This window comes from Dendropsophus ebraccatus, chromosome 5 (genome assembly GCF_027789765.1).
Source record: "Dendropsophus ebraccatus isolate aDenEbr1 chromosome 5, aDenEbr1.pat, whole genome shotgun sequence".
Lineage (NCBI taxonomy): Eukaryota > Metazoa > Chordata > Amphibia > Anura > Hylidae > Dendropsophus > Dendropsophus ebraccatus.
The window spans coordinates 138114782-138127309 of NC_091458.1; the positions used below are offsets into that span (position 1 = coordinate 138114782).

The 12528-nt window shown below is 42.3% G+C and overlaps 1 protein-coding gene across 2 annotated transcripts in view; it reads right to left on the bottom strand.

Moving 5' to 3' along the window:
- Positions 1–12528, bottom strand: part of LOC138793112 (mitogen-activated protein kinase 14) — a 55958-nt gene that overhangs the window by 10922 nt on the left and 32508 nt on the right. The window contains exon 9 of one of the 2 annotated variants that reach the window (XM_069971434.1): positions 6684–6763. In XM_069971434.1, coding sequence (XP_069827535.1) covers positions 6684–6763 — 80 coding nt within the window. Of the gene's footprint in view, positions 1–6683; positions 6764–8634; positions 8715–12528 lie in introns of both variants that reach the window. The other variant, XM_069971433.1, reaches the window with a different exon arrangement.

Consider the following 12528-nt stretch of genomic DNA (forward strand, 5'->3'; position numbering starts at 1 on the left):
TCCCCCACTTTCTGTATTTTATCCAATCTCTGCAAGTTGTCATAGAAAAACATGTATTGACAACAGGCAGAGGAGCAGAAACAGCGACACCTTGTGGCTAATGTTATAGTTTCCAATTACACTCAGAAAACTTTTTTTTCTTTAATAAAGTGATTTACAAATATGTTAGATATTGATGCCTCTGTGCAAATAGGCAAAGATGTTTTTACCCCATGATGAGTTATGACTACACCATTCAAGCACCCTCTCTGTGTATTCCCCCCTCCCCTTGTGTAAAATTGTGTTAAAGCGTAACTGTCATGTTTTTTTTTTATTGAAGAAATCAGTAGTATAAGCGATTTTAAGAAACTCTGTAATAGTTATTATCAGCCAAAAAAGCCTCATTCTGTACTCAAGAAGCAATCTCCCAGCCTCCCCCCCCCCCCCCCCCGACTTCTTATCTGTGCATTATCAGGCAAACATGTCTTCATTACAGAGAAGCCAGTGAAGACGGGCTCTGCTCTCTCCATTGTAAGCCTATGAAGGGGGGAGGGGCTGAGGGAGATGAGGGAGCAGGAAGAGGTGACATGAAGGTCAGCTGTTTGTAGACTCTCTGGGCACCTAAAACGCTAAATTCAGGTGTCAGAAAGGTCAGTGCTTATCTATGAACTTACTGAGAGAAGATTGCAGGGTGTTGTGCTTTGCAGAAATCCTCCGTGCTCAGTCACTCCTAACAGCCCCTCCCCTCTCCATAGCCACATAATGGAGACAGAAATCCTGCTTCATCTGATGTGAGGGGGGAGGCTGGGAGATTGCTTTTATAGTACAGAAGGAAACTCTTTTAGTACATAAAACCTATTACAGAGTTTCTTAAAATCGCTCGTACTGTTGATGCAGAAAAATGACCCTGAAATGACAGTTACGCTTTAAATTGCTTTAGGACAAGCACTGTTAGGTGTAGGGTGTTAGATGGGGAAGTTAGTTAGGTTTAGTGTAAGAGAATGTCTTTCAGTGTTAGGGTTAAATTAAAGGGCTAGTGTAGAGTGTCTATAGCCAGCAGTGAGGAGACGCAGCAGGTAAGAAGCTCTGGCTGCCAGTAGCATAAGGGCCCTATTCCACCGGACGATTATCGTTCAGATTATCGTTAAATCGTTCGAATCTAAACGATAATCGTTCGGTTGAAATGCAGTTAACGATTAACGACCCAACGAGAAATCGTTGATCGCTTTATAAGACCTGGACCTATTTTTATCGTTGCTCGTTCACAAAACGTTCGTTAATCGTTCACATTGAATAAGACATTGTTCGGTCGTTTGCAATAGATACGAACGCAATAGCGAATAAATAGCGAAGAAAAAACGATCGCAATTACGATCATAAGTAACGATTATCGTTCCATGGAAATGAGTGAACGTTTTCAGGTCTTTCGCAATAGCGGTCGTTTGAGATTGTTAATCGTTAACGATTATGCAAACGATAATCATCCGGTGGAATAGGGCCCTAACTCACTGTGACTGGATTCCCAGTGAATCTTTTGTGCCACAGATGTTCCAGATTTTAACCCCTTCCGTCCTCAAATTATTTGCGTGGTGAAATTGAAAAAAAAAAATATTTTTTCATTTCTGTTTACGCCATTCACCCTGTGGTAAAACTGACATGTTATCTAGCCAGTCCTCAAGTCAGTATGATAGGCAACTTATATAACTTTAACTGCTTTTAAAAAATTTAAACCTTTAAAAAAAAAAAAAAAAACTAAATGTGTTTAAAATTGCTCTATTACCATTCTAGGCTGTGTTCACTACAACTCCTATCATGCCTGATTAGTAGATTTGCAACAGCTGGAGAGCCAAGGTTCCCTACCCCTGCTGTAGGGGCTCCTCCTAAATATGGGGTTGGGGGGGGGAAAAAAAATTATAAAAAAAATTATATACAGTGATACCTTGGTTTAAGAGTATCTTGGATTAAGAGTGTTTTGCAAGGAGAGCTCACAGTTTTTCAAAATTGTAACTTGGTGTAAGAGCATTGCTTTGGTTTAAGAGATCCCTGTACTGGGTGAGAGGGAAAGAGGGGGACGGCGTAGTCTACAGCACTGTACTCTGACCCAGGAAGTCTCCCTCACCTTTCAAATCATAGCAGATCCACTTCAGGCGTGGGCTTACATCAGGGGACAGGACTGTGGAGGTAAGCGCTCCATCCAAAAAAATCCACATGTGCCTAATAGCACTGTGTGTGAACAGTCCCGAACCCAGCCGCCTCTCTGGGATACTTAAACATCAAATAGCAAAAAACCAGGACACGTAAATCTCTCAGAATAAATCTTTGTTTGTTGTTTTTTTCATTTGCAATAACAATTTCTCAAAAAGTAATCAAATAACAAATATCACCACAGTGCTCAGGAGAACCCGATGATTACGCCTTGGCGCTGGTAAGCTCCATTCCTGTCTGAAGACTCTCACTCTTCACAGAACGTAAGATGACGACCAAAACATCTTGCTAAGCTGAGAAAGCTTGAGAAAGGGGGCGGATCCCCGAAACGTAGCAAGACGTTTGGTCGTCATCTTACGTTCTGTGAAGAGTGAGAGTCTTCATACAGGAATGAAGCTTACCAGCGCCACGGCGTAATCATCGGGTTCTCCTGACTCCTGAGCACTGTGGTGATATTTGTTATTTGATTACTTTTTGGTAAGCTCTCCATAGCTGTAACCTCTCTCCCCGGACAGAGAGTGCTGCTATACTGTGCCCACATAGGTCCTGCTCATTCATTAATGCTCCTTGCAGTCTCTGTCAGCCCTTGTTGTTCCCATCCTCTCCATTCCTGCTATAATGTGCCTGCACTAACACTCAGGTATACACACTGCTGCTATAATGTGCCTGCACTAACACTCAGCTATACACACTGCTGCTATAATGTGTCTGCACTTACACTCAGCCATTCACAGAAGTTTCTATCACTGTCCTAAGGCTCAGCTCAGATTCTCACTTCCTAATTGGTCCATGCTGAACACACCTCCCTTCCCCATTGCTGTCATGTGACCACACAGACCTCTGACAGCAGCCCTGCTTCTCTATTCTAGCCTGTTGTACTACACTACTGCATTATGAGGATTTGCAGCTCCATCCTGTATCTACAAACTGCAGCTGTTTTTCAGGTTGATGCCCTTACTATACATCATACACCACATGCTGGTTGCTATACTGTACAGTAACTTACAGCATCACATAGTCAGCCGTTTCTCATTATTTGTTTCATCTCTACTACGTTATTCAGAATTAAAAAAAATCATTATTTTTGGTATGTGGAACCAATTGTCTGCATTTAAGAGTGGATTTGGACTACAAGCACGGTCCGGAAACGAATTATGCTCGTAATCCAAGGCACCACTCTGTGTGCGTGTGTATATATATATATATATATATATATATATATATATATATATATATATATATACATATACACACACACACACACATATATACACACACATAAAATATCAGAGAACATATGTGTGTGTGTGTGTGTGTGTATCATACCCCCATATACAAAAGTATAATGCCCAGAATCAGCTTTCTGATAGTGTTTCCTCTACTTCCGTGACAATACTCAATGCCCCCCATGCAGTGACCCCCAAATACAACCACTTTTTTAAGATTCAACCACTAATAAATTACCTAAATCAAGTGTTTGCAGAGGAATATATCCCAGACAACTTCTTTCAGTGGATAAGTAGCTTGTACTTTTCAAAGGGGGTCTAAGCTTGCTCAAGTACATGCTAAGCGAAAGTGACCATTGTGGCATGAAAAAACCTAAATTGTGCAAAAGATAGCCAAACTGTACCCCATGCCTGCTGCAGGGAAAACAGTTTAGGATCTTTTATTTCCCCTTTTTTGATAAGGGAAACCATCGCTACACTACCACACAACAACCCTGTACAGATGCCTTGCTGAAATTAACACCATGGCCTGTGTCACTGGACCCTGGAATCAAAAACTGCTTCCAACAACCCTGGTCAAACAGAAATTAACCCTTTGATGACCAGGCCAACTTTGTTTCTTCCTCCTTGCGTTTCAAAGGCCATAGCACGTGAATCTTTTTATCTACAGACATACATGAGGCCTTATTTTTTGAGACACCAATTGTACTTTGCAATGGCAGACTTAATTTTTCCATAAAACATGCGGTGAAAACACAAAAATTTTTCAAGGGGTTTTCGTGTTTATGCCATTATGCTGAAACTGACTTATTCTATATATGCTCCTCAAGTTAGTACGATTACAACGATAGGCAACTTATATAACTTTTTTATTTAACAGCTTTAACAAAAAAAAGGAATGTTCTTAAACTTGCTCTATGACCATCTTTATAACACTACTATAGCGTTTGCTCTATGGGGCTGTGTGAGGTGTCATTTTTTGCACCATGATATGTACTTTGTCAGTAGCTTGCACATATGTGACTTTTTGACTGCTTTTTATTACAATTTTTCTGCATTCGGTGTAACTAAAGATCAGCAATTTTGCACTTACACTGTTTACCATGCAAGATCAGGAATGGAGTAATTTTATAGTTTTGGCAATTACACGAGTGGCGATACCAAATATGTTTATTTTTTTATTTATAAAATGGGAAAAGGGGGGCGAGTTATGGAATGGGAATTTTTTATTAATAAAAAAAACACTTTTTTTTTTGCACTGTAATTTGAAGTCCCCACGGGGGACTTCTATTTTAACCATACTGATCTCTCACAGAGATCTATGTAGTATATACATACTGCACAGATCAAGGAGATTAGCGATTCATTACTAAGGGCTGTTTAGAGCCCAGAGCAATGGATTGCCGAGCTGGGATCAGCACCATTACAGCACATAGCCCTGGCCCAGGACTTGCCGCTGTTCCAGAACCGAGCAGTTTGAGAATAGAGCTGAGCATAGGGAACAATGTAAATCTTTTTCATTGGTTTTTACACTCCATTGGTCAGGTGCAGAGCCGGTTTAAAAGAGAATCCCTGGAGCTAGCGGCCCTACACCACCCGAAATACACCACTCACCTAGCAGCCGCTGGCTCCCTCTTCCCCCAGCAGATCAGACTCCTCCACCCATCCTGTAGCTACTCCCGACACCCTTCTCTAGGCCGCCAGCACCCGTGGGCCAAACCATACCCCATACAAAACAACACTGACAAGTAAAAGGTATTTCAACAAGTTACAGGAAATGTGTCAACAGAAAATGAAACATATAAGACTGTCGGCAGAAAAAGTACACTGGGTCCATCTAGTCTGCCCTTTAAGTACTTCCTTACTGATCTCAGGATAGATATAGGTTTAAGAAAATAAGAAAGGCATTACTTTAAGTGTCATGGTCTTTGTCAGCGAGACAAAGTCAAAAGTTTTGATGGTTCCGAGTTTGAGTGCTCAGACCCTGACCGATCACGAGAATGAGCCGGGAGAGGACTGATAATGTAAGTTTATGAGGAAGTCTCTTAATCGACACAGACTGGGGCCGATAAAAGTTTTTTTTATACAACTAGGAATGAGTGAACTTACAGTAGGAATAAAGCGAATCGCTTTGTTCCTATTTGTATTCCTCTCATCGGGAGGCACAGCTTTGAAGTGTGCTCCGCTCCATGCTGCTCCTCCCCAGGTGCTGGTAAAAAGATGGATCTAGTCCTGGGAAACTAGGAGGTTTCCCAGGACAGGTTCTATCTTTTCCCAGCACCTGGGGAGGAGCAGCACGGAGCAGAGCACACTTAAAAGCCCTGCAGACTGATGAGCAGAAGGCTGGTAGGAACAAAGCTCTTACCTTTGTTCCTACTGTAAATTTGCTCATCCCTAATAATGACCGTGACACTTTAAAGGACGGACTAGATGTACCAAGTGTTCTTTTTCTGCTGATGACGTTCTATGTTCATTTTTATTTGTCACTGTTCTCTTCTACAGGATATGGTTTTCTGTAGATGTGACAGGCTCCAAATGACTTATTGTTTGGTCCTTTTAAATATAAAAACGCTAGTCAACTCCTGGCCTTTCTTTTTTTAGCAAATACATGCAATACATACAACAAAATAAAAATTCTGTAACATCTTTCTTATAACTCTGTGATGTAGCATTAGTCTTGGATTTTTTTGGTTTAAAAAAAAACAAAACTATTTTCCATTTTACTTTTTTTTAGAGTATAAAAAAAAGAAGATTCCTAAATTCTTTCCGTTTTCATCCTGTGCACTTGACTTAATATTAAGCCCACACTTTCTGTTCTAAGCTTGGCTGCCCCCTCCCTGCAAAATGTCCTCCTCTCAGGTCACGGCGCATGCCTAGATACATCTCTCACTCTAATGAACAGGACTATATCCAGCTTACGGTGCCTATGCCCATGGAGCTTGCTGCAAAATTACATCTTTAAATGCTGTTAGCAGCACTGACAAGATGGCTGCCCCCATAATAATGTACTAATAATGAAAGAAAGAGAAAAGTTACAATCAAAAAACTGAAACATAACAAGAAAAAAAATATGTTTGTTTTAGTATCTGGCAATCAGTAGAGAGGATTTTAGTTTACTCATTAAATTTTATTTTTTTTAAACGCACTATAAAACATACACCACATGCATAGCAAACGAGTGCACTCAAAAAGATGATGTCAATATATGAGGTAGACTTTAATGAGGAGCTCTAAATTACTGGCAAGTGGTGACCCCCATCCTTGCTCTCTCACCTCATGGCTAGGCATCCTGTTAATGAGATATATTGGAGGTGTTCCAGTCAGTCGCATTATCTGTTGCAGCTGATTAATATCTTATGAGCCTTGTCAAGGGCTTTATAAGCAGAACACAGTGCAATATCAGGGATGCAATTCAAAATGTTTACATTAGTTCTCTCAATAGCGCATGACTTGCAAAAAAATAAATAAGTAAAAATAAAAAAACAGCACACCATGCACCCATTGAGGTCCAAGGATTATATTAGCCATGCTAAAGCATCAGGTTGCAAATACTCCAAGATGAAATAAAGCCATTGTCTGCATTCGGTCTCTCTGGATGATAAATCACACATTTTCCTTCTATATACACTAGCACATAACTTGCATGCAAGGTTGGGAAAACTGCAAACTACTTAAAGGAAGTGATCACGAAACCAAATTTAATAAGCTATGCTCGTTTATTTTTTTTTTATCCTGTATTTTTACCAAAACCAGTGGTGGGGAAACACCAAAAAGTGCAATCTTCCTCTTATAGTTTTTCTATATTTACTTCCACTCTTGGTTTTAGTAAAACTACCGGCCAAAATTACTGAACTCAGCCTTAATTAGTTTTTTTTTCTACATATTCAGTGTATCAGAGATCTCAAGCTTGAAGGGTCTCTCTAAAGGCAATAAATATTTAATGACTGGAGGTCCATCCATTTGGACACCCACTGGTCACATGAACAGAGGTCCCTTCTCCTCTGAGCAGATGAAGCAGCATCCTTGGTCTCCACAAAGGTTGCCAAGGATCCTGACCACCACTCTCAGCTATAATAGTAGTGGTCGGGCAGTGACATGTGGTTGGGAGCTGGTAAGTATGTTTTTACTTTTACTATGTCTCCCTCTATCATGCCAAATGTCTCCAGAGCTCCGATTGTTCCTGGAGGCATGTGTAATGTCGGATGAAGAAACAGCAGCGCTAAGCTCATGCAGCCCAGCGCCGCTGGGTCCCATCTTTGTTCCCCCCCCCCCCCCACGCTGAACCAGCAAGTGACAGCGGGATGCGGTGGGCCTGACCTAAAAAGAGGGAGAGGGGACAACGCCTTTAATGAAATCATGACCAATAACTATGATGCACAGCTGTGTTAAACATGTGCAGTTCTGCCGTCATCACAACTCAGGGGAAGTTGCCTTCTGCTGGTGCTTCCGAGGCTGGTCCCGCCTCTCACCGTGGTCATGGGGAGAGGCAAATTTGTACTTATGCATAAAGATTTCTAGGTATTCTTTAGCTGAAGAACCCAGAAAGCTGGCTTTCCACCAGAAAAACACAGGTGTTTGAAAAAAACTGAGCTGAATTAAATTTATTGCATCTCTTCTAAAAAAATTGTTATATTAATAAAGAACTGATTTTTTTTTTTTTTTAATCACTATTCACAACAAAATTCGGTTTGATGACCATTTCCTATAAGTCCTCATGGGTTTAAGGGACGACTGATGGGCATGCAGGAATACTGTGTGTGATTCAATGAATATGGAACAAATGTGATTAATACCCTTAAATACTTGTGTTATATCTCTATAATACCCAGTGCATTTATTATGGTGTCACTACAGCCCATAACACTGTTAGGCCGAATGTTACTTTAGGAAGTATTCATAGGCGAATATTCTAAAACAGGGATGGGGAACCTTCGGCCCTCCTGCTGTTGCAAAACTGAATTCCCATCATGCCTGCAAAGGCTGTCTAGGCATGATGGGAATCGTAGTTGGAGGGCCGAAGGTTCCCCACCATTGTTATAAAACAACAGAATTTGGAATATTTATGAAATGTAGATGCAGTAATATTGAAATCTCATTAAATGGCAGAACATCCATACAATTGATTAGTAATATCTGAATGTCAAATCAACATCAAGGCTTGTGTGTTGCAGCTAAGGTTGCGGTATATGCTTAATATCTATTGTGACATATTAAACACACTCACAGCCTCCGAGGAGATTTTCTGCAGGAGCTCTGACTCAGGGGTTCCAACCAACCTCAAAATGAGCTTCAGCTGATCAATATCTACATGTGGATTATGAAGGAAAATGTGTGACGTGAGGCAGCCGCCACATTTACGACCACCGAAATTGATGAGACGCCCTTTGTACCGTTGTACACAGACAAGACAAAAGGAGGTGAGATGAAACTGGGATATGACACGACAGACAGGAAGAGGAAGACCAAAAACCCAAAAGGAAAAAAAAAATTACCATTCATACACTGGCGGAAGGCAACGAAAATTCACCGACTTAAAAAGCGACAGACGTTACTTTCACAATAAGAAGCAGCAGGCATTCCGTTATACCAGCTCACAGAGAAGATAACCTGTACTGACCTTGTCGAAGCTGAAGAGAAGTAAAGAGGTTACGGTTTACTGCAGGACAAGGCTCCATTTTCTTGACAAAGCAATAGCATAAAGCAGTGTTTACAGAGGCCTCCCAATCTCCAGAAGAGTGAATATACACAAGAGTTAATTGCTTTAACAATAATCACTGATATTTCTGCAGGATTGGGACAGCTGGCCACATATCTGCAGTGTGTGGCCATACCTGTAGGCTGGGTTCATATATCCGCTGTTCTGATGCTTTTCTGTTTTCATGGATTCTGTTCATTTATTTTGCATAGTGTCTAAGGTTACATTTCTACATACTGGTGAAATCATGTCTCCTTGTGTTCACCAATATCCACGAGATGATCCCGGGATCAACATTGCATGGCCGTTGGTAAATCCATGGAGGTGTTGTTCTGGCCCCACGTGTTTACCGGCATGTGAGGGCGCACCCATAGGCTATGTAAAAACAAAGGCCATTGTTTCACAATTATCCAGCCGATACTGCATTAATCGGCCAGAAAAACATTTTTCAAATCATTATAATCCGGCCGCCCTATGGGGGTGACTGAGAATCAATTAACCACTCATTTCTAGGCACACTGAAACCCCTATTACGCGGGGCGACGTTGAGGAGCAAACGAGCGCTGTCAGCCGCTATTAAAGCGTTGGGAGCAAACGGGTTAGATCGTCTGGACAGCCCATATAGGATAGCAGCGGTCTGCTGCCACCGTTCCTATTCTACGGAGCGACAGCAGCAAATCCCTGGCTGTAACAGCTCCTAACTTCCCCTTCGTTTACCTTAACCTGCTTCCAGGTGTCACATCAAGCAGGGAGGAGGAAGAGAGGAGACATGACAGCTTGTAGTTTAAGGGTATACTCACACTATGTAATCGGTGAGGAATTTCAAGCGTCGTGGAATCCACTTGAAATTCCGCTTGTCCCATCGATTCAATGAGATTTTTCATTGACATGTCAATTCTTTCGCAGATTGTGCTTGAGAAATCCCATTAAATTAATGGGATAGGGCGAACTCCACCGATTCCGTGGCGTGAACATATTAGGGAATTGAAAATGCTTCTTTCTGCTTCCAGAATGTAGAAAAATGCTTTCAATCTCTTTCAAAAAATACCATGTGTCTCCTTGACCTAACAGCTATCAAAGTGTCAGTAGGTTGGAATTGCAGCTGATAGATTCCCTTTAAATATTATCCATTTGTTATTTTTAACTCATTATTAGAGATGAGCGAACCGGGTTGGGGTTGATCCGAACCCGAACCTTCGGCATTTGATTAGCGGGGGCTGCTGAACTTGGATAAAGCTCTAAGGTTGTCTGGAAAACATGGATACAGCCAATGACTATATCCATGATTTCCACATAGCCTTAGGGCTTTATCCAACTTCAGCAGCCACCGCTAATCAAATGCCGAACGTTCGGGTTCGGATCAACTCGAGCATGCTCCAGGTTCGCTCATCTCTACTCATTATGCATATCTTCTGGTAGGAAGTCAAAGACTTAAAGGGGTTATCCAGTGTGGGGGCTATTTTTAGATCTGGTCGGGGAGGAGGTGGCTGAGCCTTCTTCACTGAGTGGCTGAGCGGACCTGAGACGTCACGACTCGGGCGGCGTCAGACACCCGTAAGCGGCCGGAAACCGGGCACCGGAGCGCCGCAATGCGGGACTCGCGGCTGGAACCGGGGAGGTGAGTGGATGTCTTTTCTTTCAGCCACCTCCTCCCCGGCCAGATCAAAAAATAGCCCCCACGCTGGATAACCCCTTTAATTAGTCTGTCCGTTCATTTCAATAGTAAAAGCAACAAAAGACAGACAAAAAAATCATCGATCACCTGCAAAAGTAACACTAAAGAACAAGTATACAGACATTTGTGAAACTTTAAAGAGGGCTTCCGCATAAAACTTAGATGTTCGGCTAGAAGGCTTGACATATGTAGGCATCAGCATTATATGTGAGGTATTTCAGGTACTACCTCTTTCATACAATGATGTTCAGACAAATGATAAAAAAAACAAAAAAACCTATACAAACCTTCCAGCTGACACAAAGCTCCTGTCCCACTGCGTAGCACTTTCCAGGGTCAGCAAGGGAAACTACTGGCTATCCAATCAGTATGCATTGTTTAATATATTCCTTAGAGCAGGAAGGTGGACAGCAGCTCTAAGTGTCTGATATCTGCTGGGCTATCTAATAGCTTCCTTTGCTGCCATCCGCTGGTGAGAGTAAGCAAAGCAGCTTAGGCAGCGACCACATTAAAAGGGGTAGTGCAGCGTTTAATATTTATTTTCTAAATAACACACATTACAAAGTTATACAACTTTGTAATGTGTGTTATTTAAGTGAATGGCCCCCTTCCCTGTGTTCCCCCCACCCTGGAAGTGTGGTGCATTATACCTACGTATTCAGTGTCGACCCCAGCAGCCATCTTGGGTGATGGCGGCCAGGGTCGACAGCGAATACTAAGTATACCGCACCACACTTCCGTGGTGGGAAGAACACGGGGAAGGGGGCCATTTACTTAAATAACACACATTACAAAGTTGTATAACTTTGTAATGTGTGTTATTTAGTAAATAAATATTAAATGCCGCACTACCCCTTTCACCTAAATTTATCAATGTTTAAAAAACAGAAAATGGTGTGAACTGCCCATAGCAACAAACCAGCTCAGCCTTTATCTCTGGTAAAATGAAAGCTGAACTAATTCTGGGCCTATGTTTTTGGTCTCCTCAGCATGTACAGTATGTCAGGAACTTTTCCGAACATACAGTCTAAGTATGTCCATAGGGCTTTATTAGCACAACAGAGGCCAATAGAGTATCTTTATAGATACACTGCACGCAAGCCATAAAGATCATGTGAGCAAGGTCACTTTTATTTTTTTGTTCTTTCTTGTGAAAGGGATCTTTAACATTAATAAAGTTTAAAGTGTACCTGTCACTAATAAAAACTTCTGACATGTCCTAGGGTCATCTTTGTCCCTATATGTTCTAGGTCATGGTTTATTGGCGAGGGTCTGAGCATTTAGACCCTGACTGATCTGTAGAACGGCTGGGAAGATGCTCCTCTGGGCTGAATAAATCTTTCTTACAGCCTATAAATGAGTTTTCGGCTGCACGTCATCCTGTCTAAACAGGGGATGTGTGAGCGATAATAAAGAGGACCTGTCACCCCCCGTGGGAGGGTGACAGGCTCCCAACCCCCTCTACAGCCCCATATACTCACTTGATCCCGCCGGGTCCCGCTTTTGGATCCGGTCGGGTCACAGAGATATCAGCTCCCGAAGCCCGGCGCGCGCGCTCACAGGAGAGTCCGACGCTCATAGGGAATGAATGGGGAGTCCGATGCTCCGTCATTCTCTATGGGCATCGGACTCTCCTGTCAGCGTGAGCGCCGGGCTTTGAGAGCTGATATCTCCGTGACCCGACCGGATCCAAAAGTGGGACCCGGCGGGATCAGGTGAGTATAGGGGGCTGTAACGGGGGGTCGGGA